The 21,418-nt window shown below is 40.2% G+C and overlaps 1 protein-coding gene across 1 annotated transcript; it reads left to right on the top strand.

Annotated features, from left to right (window-relative positions):
* The first annotated feature begins 7,306 nt into the window (after nucleotides 1–7,306).
* LOC146967431 (alpha-N-acetylgalactosaminide alpha-2,6-sialyltransferase 1-like) lies at nucleotides 7,307–20,751 on the top strand. The gene is made up of 9 exons (XM_085761516.1): nucleotides 7,307–7,401; nucleotides 13,739–13,856; nucleotides 14,170–14,332; nucleotides 14,586–14,748; nucleotides 16,429–16,567; nucleotides 16,664–16,767; nucleotides 16,939–17,022; nucleotides 19,948–20,047; nucleotides 20,292–20,751. The coding sequence occupies exons 1-9, from the start codon at nucleotides 7,328–7,330 to the stop codon at nucleotides 20,469–20,471; spliced, it is 1,125 nt and encodes a 374-aa protein (XP_085617642.1). The 5' UTR covers nucleotides 7,307–7,327; the 3' UTR covers nucleotides 20,472–20,751.
* The last annotated feature ends 667 nt before the right edge of the window (nucleotides 20,752–21,418 follow it).

The raw sequence follows: 21,418 nt of genomic DNA, 5'->3' as shown, positions 1-21,418 counted from the left end.
TTTGAAGGAAGATTTAGTACACTTTTTTATTTTTTCTTGAGTAGATTGAAAAACTAGATAAGCCTCTGTGGTGCAGTGGCGATTTGTCTTTATTGTCCAACTTAAAAATCAACAGGGCCTCACCCAGAAAAATAACATTAAGTAGTAAAAATCAATTTGATTTAATATAAACTTCAGTCAAATCCAATCCCCAAAATTTACATGCTAAGAGTATCTTTAGTCATACTGTATCGATATTAAAATAATGGACACAGTTTTATAGATCTTCCTTCTGCAGTTCTCACCCTCATGGTCCCTTATCCAACTATCCACCTCCATTAAGTTACGTTTATGTTTTTCATATGCAGCACATCGTGAATTCTTTTGAAGTGTATAATTGTTACAAATAACACTAGTTTGAACAAGGTCAGTACTGAATATATTACACTATACAAACAAGAATATTAATACCTGTCAGACCTGTTTGCATTTGAAATCCTTAGTTTAAAGCGAGTGTAAAACAAACTGACTAATCACTTAGTTCCTGAACAAAAAATAGTTATATCTGCCTATCCGAATGAAATTGTGAACATTTGCATATTGGTTATTTTTACTTTGTGTACTTACGGTTGCGGGTTCTTTAATTCTTGGATTGTCTGCCAGGTGTCCTCATCCAAATGGATTTTAACAACACACACAGGTGGTAGGGGAGGAGACCAGGGCTGGTTGTAATATTTTTTGACATTTCCTGTCTGTATCTTGGAGCTCTACTTAAGCCAGAGCACTTCAAAATGTGATACATAACTAGTTACATGTGTCTGCTATTAAATGGCAATAACTATTAAATCTGGCAAAAACACTAAACAGAAAATGCATGGTTGAGTCTAAAACACAAGGAGTCTGTTACAGTCTGGGTTAAGCTGGGGACACACTATGCAATTTTTTTTGCCCAATTTTACCCACGATTCACAGTCAGGTCTAGTCTACACCAGTCGGCGCTAGTTGGGGACGGTCGGCATGGCGAGCTGGCGCAGAAATCTGTTAGTGTGTGATGGGGAACAGACTCAAATTGGCAAATGTGTGAGGTGAACAGCGATGTTATGAAATTGTAGCCTTGGTTTTTTATTTGTTTGTTTTTTTGTCTGTTTGTTTTGTTTCTTTGAGGTAATGTGGGAGATCATTTTTGGATTATTCTATTATATGTATTTAAGTGATATTATGTATGGGTTATTGAAGTTTCTAATGGTATATTTGTGTTTATTTTTTGTATATTGTCATTATTTTGAGTCTAATGTAGAGGATTTACGTATATCCTGTATCAGATGTATTTTCATTAAATTATCAATAGAAATGTGGTTTTTTTAATTCTAAAAACAGTGTAGTGGCTGCCACTGGGTGCTACTCCTTCACATAGGTTACAAGCCATGGTCTCCCCTTTGGTTACTGTACAAATAGCCTACTTTCATGTAGTGGAGGAAAACTCTGAGAAGATTTGTTGATCTAGACTAAATCTAACGTACAAGGGTGGGGGGGAGGAGCTCCCCGAAACAAAGAAAATCTCTCAAGTATGACAAACACAATGCATAGGAACATGCCACCTGGCCAACAGCAACGATAACCTCTCTTACGTTGAAGGAGGATGTTTTCGAAAACTTTGTATTCTATCAAAGCAGGTTGCATATTATACACTTTACCTAACAAGGCCCCTTCTAATTACAAGAGCCTTCTCACACAATTTCTCTGCAAAAGAGGACATATAATTTGTTAGGTTAAAATGAAAAAACGTAATATTTTTCAATCACAGCCCAATAGGTGCTTTACATAAAACAGTACACCTACTCACACACAGGACACACACACACACACACCACAACACACATAGCTAATCATGCAGAATCTAAAAACTCTGAGGAATTAAAAAACTGTGAGGGAAGTGCTTTATTACACTAAACAATTATGAAGTGAGGAAACAAAAGATTAAAAGAAGATAGAGATATAGAAAAATAAAAAGTAGAGAGAAAAAATGGTTAAACTTGCTTAATTGAAAATTCAGTAAATATCTATCATACAATAAGGCAAAGATAAGGCAATTGAAAACAAGAAAAGTGCTAATGATCGAAGAATCGTAAAATAAATTAAAGGTGCAAGCAGCTGTGATCAGTCCCTAACCAGACCCTCATCACACATGTGAAGTTTCGAGCAAATTGGACAATGCATGAAGGATTTATAACAAGTTGATGTTCTGTGGTGAAGGATGGAAAGCCGCCGCTGTCTTTTCAGGCAAAATTTAACACACAGGAAGTATGGAAGCATATTGCATTCACTGGAAAAAGAAAAAAAAGCTCTGTTTTTTGAGTAATTAATTTTTTTTTTCTGTTTTTCACATTAATGTATTATTTTCTGACCTGCTAATGTTTAACCACTGTGGTCAAGGCAGCCTCCACTTACGTTACTTGCTACGGTAAGTTAAGTCAGAAAAAAAAGTACTCAAAAAAACAGGAAAAAAAAACCTCAGAAAAACAAACAGAAAAAAATAATTAATTACTCAGAAAAACAGAGTTATTTTTTTCCCCGAGTGAATGCAATAGGCTTCTGTAGAGGAGGAAGTGCTAGAGAACAGATAAAAAGAAGGTAAGAAATATAAAAATAAAAAGTAGAGAGAAAAAATTGTTGATCTTCATGAATTGAAAATTCAGTGAATATCTTTCAGAATTGTAAAATAAGTTAAATTTAGGTTGTCAGGTAGGCTGTCACACAGACGTGGGCTATAATGGTAAAAGGACAAGGTTGATTATAAGGCAAGGATTACAAGTTTGGGTGACTGCCATGGGTATGTTTGTCTGTGCGGGTGGAAGAATGCACTTATCTACAGTACATTCAAATGCATCAATGGTCCCACGATCTGATCAGCTTGTCTCCACCCAGCCCGCCCCTCCTTGTGTCTTATTGTGGAAATAGCTGAAAGGATCAGCCTCACAGACAAAGATGTCATGATCCTGCTCATGTGAAGCAGTAGTCTGTTTTGTTGTGGCTTGGACTGGTTTTGACGTAAGGTGTCCGACAGATTACCTGTTGACTGAATGTGGACAAAGGACAAAGGACGAAGGACATGGGACATTGGGCATTGGATGGCCTAATACTCATACCTGACAAGTTAAACAATACTTTTAACTGGATATGCAAAAGTCTTTGTTTTCTGCTGATGTCTCTGTGTGACCTACAACAGCAGATGTGGCCATCAGTGTGATGATGAGCTATTTCTAAACAGTGTGGTTGGGTTGGTCCTCTGACATACTTCAAATTGAAGATTTATGGAAATTTCTGGATCACCATTCAAGCCGGACTCCACTAGCATATAATTATCTGCCAGACCAACTGTGCCCCCCCCCCAAAAAAAAGCCCTGTATGTCTGTGGCCAGAGCACATATATATTTTAATCGGTGCTGATTAAACTTGTAAATGAATGCTGCTCTGAATCCAACTCTTTTCTACCGTTCTTACTCTTTTAAACAGTGACAATAAAACAATTTGAGAGGATTTTCCCATTTTTGCGTTGTTCAAAGTTAAATAAATCCCTGTCAATTATGCAAATTAGGCGACGTCATTTAGTGACTTTTAGGACAGCCAATAGCGACTTTCTTTACCGAGGAGTTGGCAAATCTGTTTAACCAATCAAATGTTGGGTTACACTAAAGTCTCACAAAAATAGTTTGGTAAGTTGTCATGGGTGTGATCCTGATAGCTGTATCTGGATGACTCTATTTGCTTCAACCCAAACAAAGCTCAAAATCATGAACTGTGACTAGTTTAGAAATTAAGTCATGTAGGTTTATCCAAAATGTATTCTGACAAACAGCACCACCTGCTGATCCTCTTAAATACTCATATATGACAAGTATAACTATATACAGTATATCAAATGTTGTTTCATGATTAATAATTCTCATCATGTATATTATTATTTAAAGGTACATTGTGTAAGAATTACTCCCATCTAGTGGTGTGGTTGTAGATCGCAAGCAACTCAGTCGTATTTTTCATGCTGCATTCACGTGAAATCGGGCTTAAGGCAGACGGACAACAGCCAGGGCCGGCCCTAGGATTTTGGTGGCCCTAAACATGATTTTTGTTTGTGGCCCACTCTAAGCGCAAACACCAAATCACTGGTTAAAACTGAATACAGACATGTTTATGCCCTCTGAGGTTTGAGGCCATTTTCTTGAATTTAACATGTTTTCTTAAATGTATCTTTTTAAGATTTGCAGATGTAACAATACTCAAGTGTTTCATGTCTAAATTTTAGAACCTCCGCTGTAAGCACACTGAGGCAATTTGTCCTAGAACACTGTATAATGAAATAATTTAGGCCAAATGCTGGAAATTTGAGGTCTGCTTTTTGAAAAATTTCAAATCCCTTGTGAAAACACTCCTTCAGTCTAGAGAAATGAACTGTTTTTTTTAGTGCTTGAAATAGGTTATGAATACAGTAATATATAAGTTTTTTAGAAAACAATGTCTAAAAAAGGAAATTTTGTTTAGTATTGCTTTTTGAGCACAAATGTTGTCCATTCTGAGCCGTTCTGGTTTTCACCAAATGTCTCAAATGTGTGACTAAGAAGCTGGAATATTGACTTTCAATTTTTCATATAAAGCTCATAGACTGCACTTGCAGAACCTCAGGTTGTTTAAAAGGACTTGATGACCCCCGATACTTTTTCTGATTCATGTGGCCCCCCACCTAACGGCTGTGGCCGCGAGACAACAGCATAGAGTGTTTATGCCAGGGGCCGTCCCTTGACAACAAGCGTGTTGCTACGTAACGGCATAAACAAGCCTCTATGTTAACAAGTGTCCGTCAGCCCGTAGGCTAAACAAATACACGTGACAATATGTTGTCTTTGGCGATGTCGTATTGTTTACCTGACCCAACGTTTTACCGGCTTTCTCTCGACTTCTGTGACTAAAATGACGTCTGGTTTGTTACCGACGGCCGTTTTTCCGACTGCACCTGAATTCAGCATTCACGTGCAGTCCTCACAGTCCTCACTGCGTTCCCGCGGCGACTTTTAACAGACGCCACCTCGACCTGAGCCGACAGCTCCGGTGTCTCTGGTGAGTTTCCGTGGTTTCCTACCGTCACGCTGCCGCTGAACGTAAAAACATGGAGACACCACATGGCAGCCAGCACCGAGCTTACCCGCTCCATGTAGATATGAATGATATGAACAGGGGCGCCGCTAGGGATTTTTGGCCCCATGAAAAGAATCTTTACACAGCGGCGAAAAATTTTAATGCTATTTTATATACAATTATGCATTTTAATGGTATTTTTGACTATCATTACCATATTTGTGAAAGAGGAACAACATGACAGTTGACATGTAGCTACAGTAAGGGAAGAACTGAGCACTCAATGGAATACAATGGAATTCATTTTTCATTTCCCAAAACAGATTCACCTTTGTATTGTTTTGAGACTGTAGTAAAATGTATTATTATTGCAGGCGTTGATGTTTCCAAAACAATAAAGTTATTGTTACCAGGACATTGAAAATAAAACATTTGTGATTATATGTTAGTTAATAACTTGTTGTCATTATTTTTTACTGTATTATCATTTCATCATCATTAGGGGCCTCTCTGGGCCCCCCTCAATCATGGGCCCCTAGAATCCGTCTCCTTTACCCCCCCTTTTCAGCGCCCCAGGATATGAACGACAAATTCAGAGCTGAAAGGAACACTTCAGTTTGTTGATGGGGGTAATTATTGATGAATGAAAAACATACTTTTGAACGAAATAATCGATTTTCGTGAATAGATAACAGAAGAACTTACATAATGTACCTTTAAGTTAATAAGGCACACATTTTTATTAGTTTAAAATGTGGCTTACAGGAATATTTGTCAACGTTTATTATCATCAGGAATGTTACTTTGAATTCAATTTACACTGTTTATTGCTGGGACTTGGCAAGAGCAAAGCAGCATCAGAGCATTGAATCGCAGTTACATCACAGTAGTCACACAATCAAACTCTTAATCCTAATTTTAAGAAGAAGAAAAAACAATGATTAAACCACTTTTTGGGTAGGAAAAGCAGGTCCTGCCTGTGAGAATCCAGTGAAGGTCACAATAAATTCTCAAAAAGGAACAAAGTGCTTCATACAAAGTACATACATTTCTCAGTAACTCTCCTCCAGTGGCAGGGGGAGACGAGGTTCTCCAACTACCCTCTTACCACTGCTGCACCTTGCACTGTTGCATCACGTTTACACTTTGAGGTTAAATGCTTTTAACGGTTCTTTTTATACCCCAGATGCACAACTCCCTCCCCGCCCTTTAAGAGGTTGATATATCCCTTTATATGGAAATATTTTCATTCTGCATACAGAGTGGTAGGTATTTTTCCATCGCACTCCTTCCTTTTCACCCCGTTTGGTTTATTGGGCAACACTTCTTCTTCAGAGTGCTAAAAAAAGTACTTAGCAGGAAGAGGCCTGTTAGGCTGTTATAGACCTCAAACCGCAAACAGCCCTCTTCCTGTTTTAAAGTACCACGGTCTCTGTTCAGTCTCCTTACTATTAGGGCTGGGACGATATGCTTTTCTCCCGATTCGATTCTTCTACGATTTTTTGGATGCCGATTCGATTTAAATTGCGATTCTACGATATTGCCGATTTCATCTCTCGAAATTTTTTTAGTCGCCAATTTTATAACATTTAATTCTGCACACAAACACTGTAGGAGCCTATAAATTAACATACTCACATTATTAAAATGTAACTTAAACCCTTTATCAAAGACCTGTACTCTCTGTATGTAAAAGAGGCTAACAAATACACATTGCACAATATTTAAAAAAATTCAAAAAAAAAAAATTCAAAAAAAAAATTTTTTTCAAAAAAAAAAAAATCGATTTTTGAAAAAAAAAATCGATTTAAAAATCGTCAAAAAAGATATCGCGATATCTATGTGAATCGACCCTAACCCTAACCCTGCAACGGCCCAGGTTCAACTCCGAATAAAAGCCCTTTACTGCACCTATCCCCAAAATGAATAATGAAAAAAAGAAAAAGAAAAGAAAAGATGTGACTGTATGTGCAACACCTAGAAAAGTCACTGCAGTGTTGCCATAACATCCCCGCTATGTGTTTTTTTTTTTCTTCTCCATCTTATGAGGAAGCTGTTCTGTAATTTGTAACGCCCAGTCAATAAGGTCATGAAGGTGGGTTTCCTGCCTCAGCAGCACTTACACAACAAAGTGATACAAAGGTAGAAAAGATAAGCAAAAAAACGTGTCTTTTTCTCTTAGAACAGCAAAGGGATGGCAGTCAAAAACTACAGGATCATGTTGATAGGATCGGTTTTTGTCTGCAGTGTGCTCTATTATTTCTCAAGGGAATATTTATCAGAAAGCATCAGGTAAGTTGGATTTGTATTTTAGAGCAGCATGTTTCCAAGCCTAGTACTTTTTTTTTTTTTATCAAAGTCTCTTAAAGTGACTTGCCAGCGCTTGAATGTTGCATCTTCTGTCACATTTCCAATTTAGCAGCACTGACACCGTTACATTTTCCTGCCCGCTATTTTTAGCTTTCTCTGCAGGCAACGAAACCAGTGACGAAGCTAAACGCCGCTGGAAAGAGTAATTAATTCAAATGGCTGCACACTGCATAGTTTTTGCTTTGGCAGCAACCTACTGTACAGTGTTGTGTTAATTCAACGCCAATTATACATGTCCAATCAGCACGCTTACTTTGTGTTTATTCAAAACTATTGAAATTTGTTTTGTAAATAAAGCTCTGCAATCGTTTCCCTTCTCCACGAGAAGAGGAACAGAAAAAAACACATGCAAAAACAGTTTCTCTAAACTTAGATAAGATCTACATCTTTACATCAGTGTTTCCGCTGCCAGAGAGAGAGAGAGCGTGAAAGACGGAGGAGAGACTGCACATACAGTATGTAGGTGCCATACTGTGTGTGTGTTTAACTGTTAAGATTGTGTGTTTTTGATAGGATGTCGTTTATGTAGTCATACATAAATTACCCAATATGTCAGCAGAGACTGAGAAATTTGTTCATTTTATCAAAGTTGTGGTGGTGCGGTCGTCTTTTCATTTTGCCTTTGAGGAAGTGGTTAGATGTTGTTCAGTGTTTTGTTTTGTTTTATTTTATTTTATTTTAATTTAGGGTACTTTATTTTATTTTATTTAAATGCAATCGGCTGAAAATTAAATATAAAAACAGTCTTGTGATGGCTCCACTTTGGTTTTATTCATATTAAACAAAGTAGAAGTTTATTCATCAGTTTATTCATATTCAAAGAATGACATCATTCTTTTCTTGCAGCCGTGGGAGTGAGAACAAATTTCTTTGTTCTTTGCGGAGTATGTACAGGCCTTCATCATATTATTTTGAAATACTGATCATAGTACAGCCAAAATATTTGCATTTAAAAAAAAAATTGCAGCACACATATTTTGATTTTGTGTTTTGGCCTGTTGCCTCGAACCAGGCTGCATAAAAGATTGATGAAAGATGTCGGAGCGTGCCAAATTTTCTCCTGGACACACACCTAGATTCTTGCACAATAATCAGGTTTTCCCAGTGCATGTATACAGCTTTATATCGGTTCATTTTGTTCTACTTCTACTGTACGTTGTCATGTTTCTGAGGGCATACAGACTGTGTGAGTTAAGGCCCTTACACAACTGGGAATGTATTTTTTGTGCGAGTAATTCGCTGTCAGTCTTTTTTCTTTTTCTTTCGACTCTGGTTTTTTTCATCATGGGTCCTTTCACACAGCAGACCATGAATGTTACGCAGCAAAAATGCGACGTAATTTTTTTTCGGAGTGATTTTTCTGAGCTTTCTCCTGGCAAATAGACACAACAACCGATCATACTGCGTGGAAAGGAGGTGACAGTGTTCAGATAGTGAGCTGACTGCACCAGTTTTTTTTGCCACAGTCCCACATACGGCTCCTTTAACAGGAAATCTCAATCTGGAACAATTGTGGCTGACCACATGCATCACTTTCAGTAGGCTAACTCGTTTGGTCTTGCCACAATGAACATTTATAGTTAGGCTGCTATAGTCACCACATCAACACGAGCAACCAACGTCCTGAAAGTTCCCTATCACCACAACAAAATTAACTCGATAGGCTACCCTACATAAAATCAGGCCTATTTTTTAGGCCTTTTCTCGAAAATTGCATATCCATAATAAAATGAGTATATCTCTGCAACCACAAGGTCTATTTGAATACTTTTGGTGTCATAGTAAAGGGAAAAAAATGAGGAATTGCTGAAATGTGTAAATTTCAGTATATCTGTTACTGGTGAAGAGTAAATGAAGATGACACACAGAAAAAATAAAATAAAATTAATATTTGCCTAAAAAAAAATCATATTTTTGATGAGTGTCCTTTAGAATAATGCTGATGAAGCTCAAACTCTCTATAAAATCATTGTACAACATGTGAACATTGTCTCTGCAGTGGTTGATTCTGATTAATTGAAGCAGGACAAAATTATTGAGATTTTACTACAAAATATCCAGGCGAACTTTCCAAAATGTCCATTTTTGGCACAGCTTGGAACCACCTGCTACTATAAACTATTGTTTAATCTTTATTTTCACACAATTTGGATAAACTAACTGAAAATAAATCTACTGGAACCGATTGTAAATAACTAACATAGTCATGGACGTCGGAACTATTTTCTGAGAGGGGGTGCGGGATTTTTGTTAGGAGAGTCGGACGTTGTCTGAAAATTACCCCCCGCTCCCTCGTTCACTCACACACATACACGCACACACAGTGTGCCATCTCTCTTTTACGCACGCACGCACGCAGCCATTGCGCATCACTGAAACAACTGAAGCTACTAGACCACACAGCCAGATGCAGCATACATTCTGACAGGAAAAAACCACACTCAGCTTTAAGATATAGCCTAAACGATATAAACAATGCCACGGCGGGCAAAATGCATTAAATGAGGCTTAGCGTTACCTTTAGAAGAGTTGTATGCAGCGAGTGTGGCCATTAAAGAACAGCGTCTTTCCACTGGGTTGGACATTTCCGGGTCCAGTCTCTCTCAAAGGCCAGCTGAAGCACCTGGACTTTTCTTTTTGAAGCATTGCACATTTGTGGTCCGAAAACACCCAAAACGGATCTTTTCTGAAACGATGATGTCATATCCCCACCGCTCTACCTGTACCGAGACACACCGCTGTGTAGCCTAGCAACAGTCTATGGACGTAACTTAACAACAGCGTCTAACTAACTCGGTCCCTCGGACACTGCAGCTGAATCTCGCCCGTTGAATCATTATCGACCGTCATATTTGCACTGACACGACTCCCAGTCAACATTTTATCCACTTCTAATGTCTGGAGTTTGAATACTGCGGGGAAGCTTTCTGTCTTCTTCTCTGTTGTTGATGTTTCTGTGTGGCAGCGCTACAGCGCCACACACGCTCCACACAGGCCTGGAGTATGTACTACAGCGTTTTCGACTGAAATGGAGGGAGTGGAGCGCTACAGCAGCCTGACTCCATACGCCAGATGCCAGGCTGCTGTATGGAGCCAGGCAGGCTGCATATCACATCAAAAGCATAGATCTGCCTTATATGAGATAAGTGTAAGTCAGACAAATTCAGTTTTTTTCAGATTTTATTATTATTATTTTTTTAAAGCTAATTCTGTGGATATAGGGAGGCTGGTGGAGTGCGGGAGGGGCGGATGGGAGGGGGTGCGGCCGCACCCCCCGCACCCCTAGTTCCGACGTCTATGAACATATGGCGCATTTCCACTAGCACGGTTCGGCTCGGTACGGCACGGCTCGGCGCGCTATTGCGTGTTTCCACTAGCACGCAGTACCTGCAACCGGGTACAGTTTTGGTATCACCTCAGCCCTGGTTCCAAGCGAGCCGAAGCGTTACTAAAACGTGACGTCAGCCGACTGCCTTCCACTGATTGGCCGATGAGTGTCGTCACTGGAAGCGTCATAACCACTCGACGACCGACAACAGAAATGTTCCTGCTGAAGCTGTTATTACCAGAGAATTTCTAATATTTAGACTGGCTCTGTTATTACGTGACTTTATTAAGTTTTAATATTTTTTCATGCGAGAAAGTAACTGTTTAGATCCCCATGTGCGGTTAGTTTATCCAAACGACGGCTGTTTAGAAGTTTGCCCCGATGTTTTTCGGAGAAGTGAAGCTCCAGGTCCGAGCAGCGACCGCGACATCACAGAGGCAGCAGCCCGGCTCCTGACGTGCTCCGCCGGCCAGCCTACACCGTCACCCCGAGGAGAACAGACCGCTAATTAACTTCCCCGATGGCTTTTTAGAGGTTTACCACCGGCTGGTTAAACTCTTAAATGTTGGTCTCATTGATTAAATCTAACAATTGTGGCTGTAGCAGCAGTTTGTTTGTGGTTAGAAAGAGCAGCACTGCCTTGGGTTCTGTACGCACAGAAAACACCACATTTACATCAATAAATAAATGTTTTACAATGAACCAGGCCGATCTCGGAGCTGGCAAGACTCACATATTGAAAATTAAATGCCGTTATGGGGACGAGAGCAGTCAAAACGGCGGTTTAAAGCTAGCTACAGCGAGGGTAGGTTCACTTCCTGTTTACAAAGTAAAAGCACCAGTTCTATCGTAATGGCTTTCCTTATGATAAAAGGCAACAGGTGTTTTATTTTGTGAAAATAACCGGAAGTGCGTTGCTCACTACGGCTAGCTTTAGTAACGCCGACTTCGTTGAAACAAAATTGTAAACAGCTGGTATTTTGTCAGTTTTTCAACACGTTGGGGATCTAAACGACTACTTTCTCGCCTGAAAATGTTTCAAATGTTGCTAAAGTTATATATTTACAGAGTTTAGAGCGTTGCTCGGCGCCGTGTAAATGACGTCACGGCGGCACTAGTGATACTCAGTTGTAATGGAAACACAACCAAACCGAGCCGAGCCGTGCCGTGCCGAGCCGTATCGAGCCGAGCCGTGCTAGTGGAAATGCGCCAATAGTGGATTCAGTGTCTCTGCGCCCTGCTGCACTCTGCAGCTTATTTGGGTGGGTTTGGCTTTCAGCCTCTATCTCTGCAGCGCATTGGTCGATTCGAGTGAGTGGCGGCTCATTTTAACCAATAGAGAGAGAGGAATGACGCTAGACCCAGGTCGATGTGATTGGCCGCACTGGCAGCCATGTGCCAGCCATGAACCAGTCAGATCAGCAGATCCACGTGCAGGCCAACGTGGGGTTGTGTGCGCTCCGTGTAGGGTCCTAGAGCCGTCGTATTTCGGTCCGGCTGATTCAGATGTAAACACTAGGCAGAGTTCAACTGGAAATATTGTGGATTTACCCATAACACAACCTTTTCACGGCAAAACAGCAAAGGTAAGAGCAAATGTACGACCATGTTTTGGCCACGCAGCGTTTGTGTTTGCTCAACTTTGCTGGTTGTTGTCTTCTCCCTCTGCCGTGCTGCTGCTAGCTGCTGCTGCTAGCTGCTGTTGCTGGGGGACGCCCCGATGTTTACGTTCAGATGAGAGGTCGCTGATGTGTTTTGCATAATGTACAGTAGTATACGAGCCAGAAATGTGGCGACTGGGTCCACACAGAGGTGCTTTATGAAGTTTGATGTCTAGTTGTTTGTTTGAGTAGTGTTTGGGCTGTGTTTGGGTCATATAAACATGGTTTTTACACGTTGTAGCCCAGCTTCTGCTGTTTAATTTGACATATAGCCTAATATGACCACATTCTTTCATAATCAGTGCACTGGGGGCTCTGTTATTGTTATGCATGTCTTCAAGTCCCCCAAATGGGGGACTCTGCACAAAATTGTTTAGCTAAATTGATGAAAACTATCTTTTTTAGCTAACTCGGGTGCATCATTTGTTTTTTTTACAATGATTTATTAATGTAGGCCTACATTGTCCCATTGTCCATTAATCTTCTGACTGTCAAAAGACCACAGGAAAACAAAGCTAATGCTAGTGCTAACAAATGCTAATTTATCAGATAAAACTTTACAAACTACCCAAGAGCTGTGCTCTACTTTTTAATTGACGTTTTTGCAATTAAGTTAAGTATCCATTCGGGTAGCACCGATGATTTGATACAAATTCACACATTAGTCTTTTAGTTAGCTTACCAACAGAAAGCATGTGGCACGAAAAGTAACTGCACAGAAAGTAACGGCACTGTGTGTTTTTAAATGACAGCAGCTTTGAAACTTTAAGGAGCAAGGTTCGCAGACATAGCGACAAACTAACTTGTGCATAATACTCAAATTAATTCCAGATGCCCATACTTACCGAGCTGAACTGTAACAGGCTGTAGGCTACTGTGGATATATTGCACATGGATGTGAACTTACGCCTGTCAATCAATGCAGTTTACTATGCTTCTTAACTGGGTTTTTTTCTTTCTTTTTTACCTTTATTTAAACTGAAGATTTTAAAGAGGAACTTTGCAAGATTAAACATTTTGGCAAATTGACCCATTGCCATAATCTATAGTCGAGTCGACATAGAGGCTTGTTTATGCCAGTACGTGCAGCGGCTGTCGTCCGTCTGCCGTCTGCCCAATTTCACGTGAATGCAGCATGAAAAATATGATTGAGTTGCTTGCGATATACAACCGCAACGCTAGGTGGAAGTAATTCCTACACAGTGTACCTTTAAAGCAATCAAAGACACTAAAACAGATCCAACAGACGCCATTTTTCCTTTTTTTTCAGTGAATTTCCAATTGAAGGTGAGGCCCCCATGCCTATTCTCTACAGAAAATCATTCAAGAGGTATCCTCAGTGGGACTTCGACGACGTCTATAACCAGGACGCCCCACCTAGACAGACAGTAAGTATCTTAAAAAAAACATTTGTAAGGCTGGGTAAACATGGCTGATGATACCTTTGTACGGATGTGTACTGTACCTTGGCTTTGGTGTGACCTGCATGGATTATTTATGAACTTTTGCTTTCAATGCTTTCCCAGTCAGTATCACTGCTTTTAATCACAATCAGTTATTTCCATTCGAGTGGTTAACAATAGACTTCAAGCTTAGTCACCTGTTATCACTGAAATCTGCTGTTTACTCAGTCAGACTAAATGACATGTTCTTTTCCTTTGTACACTTTTTATTATCTGATATTTTATCCTATTTTTTCAGACTTGTGCTGAGTCTCTGCGAAACTCTCAGGATGAGAGCTTCAAGAAGGCTTTCCTCCCAAACATTCGCTTGTTTCTACACAAAGACAACATCAACATGAACGAGTGGAACCGACTTTCACATTTTAACAATCCCTTTGGTTTTATGGAGTACAAGTACCACGGTGGGTGTTTTGATATTCAATATTTTTTTCCTTGTATCCTACAACCTTTATCCAATGAGGAGAGAGAGCAGCATAAAGGGGCGGTCCTCTCTGTGTGTGCAGCCAAAGGATGCGCGTGAATGTGGTGACGTAGGGACGAGGGCGGGGACTGCTAACTCCATCTGCTGACAAGAAGTTAGCCAAAACAACCAGATTGCTTACTTCTGCTTTAACTCTTGCATGGTCGTCAAGTCATGGGTTTCTTGTTTTGCAGATGTGATGCCTTCAGTGAAGCTGATCCCAAAGCCAAAGGAGCCTCTACTCTCCCCAAAGCCAGGTGGTGATGGCTGTGTGCACTGTGCTGTGGTGGGCAATGGGGGGATCCTCAATGGCTCTAAAATGGGAAAAGAGATTGATTCCCATGATTATGTTTTCCGGTAAGAAAGATGGAGACCACGGAAACCATGGCGGCGAACAGCCACCAAGGGACAGTTGTTCGAAGCAGTTTGTACTAATGACTCGATTTTAACAAAACCTACAAGCCGCTGAGGGGCTGCTATACACCTGTAGTCAGTTGACGCATCGTCCTCTGTGTGGGGGGTCCATTGAATGAGAGAAACTCATTAGACGTCTGTACAGTTAATACATTTACTGTATTTGCAATCTCCAAGTTGGTTAACCAATTGCCTTCACCAATCTATACACAGACCTACATTAAACCAATAACTTGTATGCATGAAACAAACAAAAGGCTCAGTGACATCACACACACCACCTACCATGCCATTACACCAAAATAAACATACACATACACATGAAAACAACAAAAAACGGCTCCAACACTGTAGCCTATTTACCAGGACGCAAACCCTTGAGAAAAAAGGGAACCTACAACAAATTTTTAATTTTGTTTTAACTCATTGAGTGCCAGACCTTTTATAAAATGGTCAGTGCCAGGTGCCAGCGTTTTGGGGCATTCTGAGTAATATGTCAAGACCCAGAGAGTATTTTGTACTATGACTCTGAAAACACCAAACAGCTCAAAGGAAAGAGGAGACTCTCTATATAACTAGGGAAAAAACCATTTGTTTGTACCTTGTTCCATTCTTAATTTATCTTAAGTTGAATAGAGCCTGGTTGCACCAAAAAGACCACTTTTTTTCTAGAAAGCTGAGAAAAATGCATTTTTGTGAAAGAGAGTATCTCAAGAAAAACAGTGATTTATCCGTTTTAATTTTGGCTTCAAAAACATGTAAGACATCTGAAAATTTCATTTCACGTGTTTTTTTTTTACCCTCCTCCACCCCCCCCCCCCCCACACACACACACACACACACACACACACACAAAACATAACAACAACAACTAAAATACAACAAGTACGAGCGGTTGCTGCCCCCTCAGCCCCCCCTCAGCCTCTCCTAGGCCCCCCTCCCCTCCCCTCTCCTCCCCTCCCCTCTCCTCCCCTCCTTCTCCTCCTGCTGAATCGTCTCTGAAGTAGAGAGGGAGACGTCGTGGCGTCTTCAGCCTCTGTGCTGGACGCGGCCGCGGCAGCGACGCACCGCGCTGATCTCTCGGTTCGTCGTCACGTCGGTTTACAGCAACTGGTGAAACTGACTCCGCGATCCGCCTCCGCTTCGGCATTTCGGTGCTGATCATCTAGATGAGTTTACCTTTCCTGCCTCCTCTGATCACTTCATGCTGGAGCTATGCTAATAGCACCGTGGCTAAGCTTCCTCCAGCTCCACGTTACACTTGTTCCAGGCTCTGCCCGTCGTTTTTCTCTAGAAATAGAAACTTTTTCCGACTTTTTTTTATCTCTGTACCGATCGCACTCGTCTTCTCCTCCTTCTTCACTTCTTGCTCTGATCTACAGTCTTCTTCGTTCTACACATCCCAGAAGCCCCAAAATTACTCACAGTGTGCGCGAGAGCGTCCCCATTTACCAGCCGCAGAAAAGTGCATTTGACGTCTATGGACGTCAATGGCACTCAAGCGTTGGATTTTGATTGACGTCCATAGACGTCAATGGCACTCAATGAGTTAATTGTAGATTGTATTTCTTTAATCCCAGTGTATTTATTTATTGAAGACTTGTGGATGTGTTTGTGTGGCAGGGTCAATGGTGCCCTCATCAAAGGTTACGAGGAGGACGTAGGAACCAAAACGTCAGTGTACGTCCACACAGCCCACTCCCTCAGTGCATCTGTGTTTTGGCTCAAGAAGTATGGATTCAACTCTGCTCCTTATTACCAGGTCCTGAAACTCAAACACCAAAGGTGTTAATACTGTGAGAGTCAAAACATGCTCCAAACATACACTCATCTCTGTCCTCCTTCAACCTTTCGGCAGGGTATAAAGCATGTGTTGATTCCTGAGGGGTTAAGGGATTTTCGCTGGCTCCATGGTCTTCTGAAAGGAGAACAGGTTAAGGTTGGAGAATACAAAAATAAGCGGTAAGTACATACTAACACACACAGAAACATACAGTCCAGTGCAGTCCTGAATTATGTCTCCGACTCTCCGTATTGTGCTGCACATGTTTTATCAGTCAGTGGTGGCCAGTGTACAGTTCAGTGCTTGTAAATATGACATAATCACATCAGATTTTGTATCCCCTCCCCCAGGCCGAGGACGTACTATGCCGGGCAGTACAATGAGAGTCGTTTCTATGTCGTGCACCAGGATTTCCTCAGATATGTGCGAAACAGGTCACACTCAAACTTTTTACTTGATGTGGTTTATTATAATAATGATGAAACTTTTCATGTAGCGTAACGGTTACATGCTGCTATTCAGACATGCCGCTATTTCGACATTGACTTCTAATTGTCGGAATAGCGGCATTAACATTATTTTTTAAGCATCCCACTATTCCGACATTTTTTTTTTTCATTGTCGGAGTAGCGGCACTTTACTATTTTTCAAACATTCCGCTTTTCCGACATTGATTGATTACGTTATAGTCAGACGTGTCCTTCTGATTTATTTTTATTTTTTCATCTGAGACACTGTTTCTCATACACAAATATATAGGCCTATTAGAGAAGAAAAAACAAACCCTCCAAGTTTAAAAACACACAGCACACAGCAGCGCACACTGATCTGCAGCTACTGAGACTGTTATTATTCTGTCACCTGAGTTTATCCTGCTGCTTTACATCGTTTTAACATAGGTAAAAGAAGAAAAAAAGATTGTCTGGAATAAAGGGGCAGATTACATGAGATTATTCTTTTTTCTGCTCCCTTTTGTTGAGATTTGGGAGGTTTTTGCCTGATTTATTGCCCGATGCCATGTATCTAGCTTTCTCTCCCCTCCCTCCGCCCGTTGTCTTCGTTGTCACTTTGTTGTCGCTCCACAGAGCACATGGCTAATTAATATGCACGTGCTGACCATATGGTTGTCTAGGCATTCCGGGACGGAGGTGTGTTCACGTGCGCAACTGCGCACCATTCTTGGATCCAGTTATCAAAGTTGAGGTGCAGAGTTGTGCACGCACAGTTTGATAGATCTGAAAAAGGTGTAAATATTTTGGGATGTCTTTTCACCGTAGGCCTAAGCAAAACATTTAGTAGCAGCAGTTTTACACTGCTTACTTACAGTTTTGATAAATAAGGCCCCAGGCCCTAAGCCCAGAGCCCAGACGCTCACAGCTGCAGCTCCGCGGGCTCATCCCCGGCGCTGTCCGTGGTGCTGAAGGTGACAGGTTAACTTGACAAACAAACTGCAGCATAGTTCTGTTTGTTTATCATGTGTGTCAGTTTTGTTTGTGACTTGATAGTTGAGTTGTTGAGATTAAGAACATCACTCCCTCATCAAACCAGTGATAGACATGCTGAAAAGAAAAGAGAGAGAGAGAGACGCGCCTGGGTATCGCAGCTGTAAAAAAATAAAAATAAAATAAAAATAAAAAAGACGTGTCGGAATAGCGGTATCAAAAAGTGTCGGACTACCGGCATGTCTAGATAGAGGGATGTCGTAATAGCGGGATGTCTAAATAGTGACATGTCGGAATAGCGGGATGTCTGAATAGCGGGCGGACCCCAGCGTAACAGCCAAAATATCTCACAGGACACAAAAATTCAACCCAAAAAAAGAATAATGATAAACAATAGCAACAACGGCAAAAGTATATGTATGGCAATGAAACCAATAGTAAAAGATTCAGTTGAGTGTCAAATTAAAACGATGGGTTTTTTGATTGATTATTTCTAGACTATTTCTAGAAACCACTGGTGAAACCATACAGTTGTGAGTCGTCTGCGTAAAGTGATATCTTACCTCACCGACAGAAAAAACCCACAGTAATAGATGTATTCATTAAAATGCCACAATCAACAGTATTAAAACCAAAATTCTAAACATTAAGGTCATTTTGGACACATTTTAATACATTAAGTTGATTTTATATTGAACCATCACCTACAGGTTTTTACTGTCTCAGGTTAAACTCTTTTAACAAGCTGTACTCAAACTTTTCATTTGTTTAGTATAATAATAATGACAAAACCTTTCAAGCAAACATGCAGACAAAATTTTCTTGCCAAGAAGAAACAAAAATACAGTGGAATCCGCTTATAGTGATCACGTTGGTCCAGAGTAAATTTGATCACTATAAGCGGTTGATTACTAAAACCGAATGTTTATTATTTCACTTATTTTTTTATGCAGAACATCATCTAAATGCCATTTGTATAGTTTTTCAATGAGAAAAATGTAACGAAACGGCTGTCAGCAGCGCGATCATTTCGTCAGCTCCAAACTCACCCGTCTGCACCTTGATCACAGACCACAGCTGGTTTTCCACACAGCATCATTTACAGTAACTCACGTGACACGTCTCAGTACAGATCCGCGGGCGCTGTTTTTAAAATTAGCGAACTACTATAGGCTACAGTAGCGCCGCAGTTTCTCATTCCCCACCTTGTTTGACTGAGAGTGTTTCAGGATGGTTTTCGTGAATGAACAGGCAATATGTCACTGTCAGTTTCACTTTACCGCGCGCTGCTGTCATGCAGTGCGCGCTCCTCTCTGTCTCTCTCTCTCTCTCTCTCTCTCTCTCTCTCTCTCCGCCAACAACGGACAGAGCGCTATGCGGAGATGAACGGAACGAGCCAAAAGCCCAAAATCTATTCCGGTCGATATAAAGTTGATAGGTTTCATTCATCCATGTTTTAACAGACAACACAAACAGCCGCGCTGCACCCACAGTCATGTGCCTCAGTCAGCCAGCTGACGCACACAGCACAACAACACACAGCACAACAACACAGCGCGGCGACATGTGCAGGCTGCTGCAGCAGTGCACGTTAAAGGGACACCGCCGAAAATAAAATAAATAGGCTACACGTAGTTTTTAAATTGTTTTTCATCCATAAAATGACCAAAAATGAGCACTATAAGCGGATTTCTTGATCACTATAAACGAATTATTTAAACAGCACTTGTATAGAAATGATTCCGTCCCAAGCCTTTTGATCTATATAAGCGGTTGATTACTGTATCCGTGATCACTATAAGCGGTTTCCACTGTAATCTCAAATCTAAAAAATTAAAACTCAACTTTATGATCATCTTGAAGACTAGCCTATATGTTGTTTTTTCGCATGCATATAAAACACATTATCGTCCACAGGTTCTTACTGTCTCCTAATCTGAATGGCTCCTTCTGGCCATTCGTCAGACCGACCAATGGGGCATTCACTCTTTTCTTGGCTCTACACACCTGTGACACAGTAAGTTAATGCTATTTAAACTTGTCTGCCTTTGAGATAAAACCCATAATAAAAGGTACATATTACAATAAAGAGTAACGAAAGAAGCTCAGAAAATGGGCTAAAAGATGGGATGAGGCTGTGAAGGGTTTGCTTTGACATTATTCCTCTGAGTCTATACTGAAGATGTCTCTTGGTCAAAAGTCAAAACATCTTAATTATAAGATATGCAAATTCATTATTCTCTAACTATTCCTGTTCTCAGGTAAGTGCATATGGATTCATTACGGAGGACTACAAGAAATACTCCAACTACTACTTTGAAAGGAAAGACAAAACCAAAGTTATTTTCATTTCCAACCACGACTACATCCTGGAGCTGAAAACATGGAAACAACTACACAACAGTAAAATAATCAAACTATTTCAAAGAAAAGACTCTTGACAAAGGGACACAAAATGAGTAATACTGATACAGTGAAGATGTCATCAAGATATAGTTTGCTTCCTTTTTCTGTGACTGAAAATCAGATAGTGGTTAACTCAGGTGAATACCTTATTCAAATTAATCATTGCATTTTGATTTTGATTTCCAAACAAGTTGGTTCTGGTAAAAAAAAAAATAAATAAAAATAAATCACCCAGGTGCATGCTGGTCTGACATAAATAACCTCATGTTTTATAGCATCACCCAAAATTAACAAAATGCCAATAACCAGTAACTCAAAACATTTACCATAATAGAAAAAATCGACAATCATGTATGCTGTTTTATTGATTTTATTTTATTTGTTTATTTATTTAACATTCTATATTTTATATTTATGCAAAGTAGGACATATTGAACTAATTCAAGACGTCTGATGTAAATGTCATGAAAAAATACATGTTTGGGTATTTCACGTTTTAAAATTTCTTTAAAATATACTTAATAAATAAATAAATAATTTAACAAACGTCTACATGTTTCAAGTTGGTTATTACACAAGGCGAGGTTGACAGGTTGTCATGGTATGTGAATGTGAGAAAAAAAAGCACAAATGAATGTGTGTGAATCGCCTGTTTGGGTTTTGGTCTTTTTCTCCAAAACCACCGGCCCGATTTCAACCAAACCTTCTGCGTTGGACTCCCCTCGGACCCCCAGATGATATATCCGAGTATGGAGAAATTTGAAGAAATTGTAATTTTTGGTCAAAAAAAAAAAAACGTAAGCCGCGCGCGCCTGTCGTCTTTTTAAAATCGCCTGTTTGGGTTTTGGTCTTTTTCTCCAAAACCACCGGCCCGATTTCAACCAAACCTTCTGCGTTGGACTCCCCTCGGACCCCCAGATGATATATCCGAGTTTGGAGAAATTTGAAGAAATTTTAATTTTTGGTAAAAAAAAAAAAAACG

This window comes from Trachurus japonicus, chromosome 19 (assembly GCF_045865225.1).
Source record: "Trachurus japonicus isolate A0001 chromosome 19, Traja_1.0".
Taxonomy (NCBI): Eukaryota; Metazoa; Chordata; class Actinopteri; order Carangiformes; family Carangidae; genus Trachurus; species Trachurus japonicus.
This window is presented reverse-complemented; position numbering and strand designations above follow the sequence as displayed.

Excerpts from the sequence above, each read along its gene's own strand:
- LOC146967431 (XM_085761516.1), top strand. The coding sequence starts at position 7,328 with ATGTTGATAGGATCGGTTTTTGTCTGCAGTGTGCTCTATTATTTCTCA. Across the intron at positions 16,768-16,938 it reads GGAGAATACAAAAATAAGCG|GCCGAGGACGTACTATGCCG; the intron begins GTAAGTACATAC and ends CCCCTCCCCCAG. Across the intron at positions 17,023-19,947 it reads CTCAGATATGTGCGAAACAG|GTTCTTACTGTCTCCTAATC; the intron begins GTCACACTCAAA and ends TATCGTCCACAG.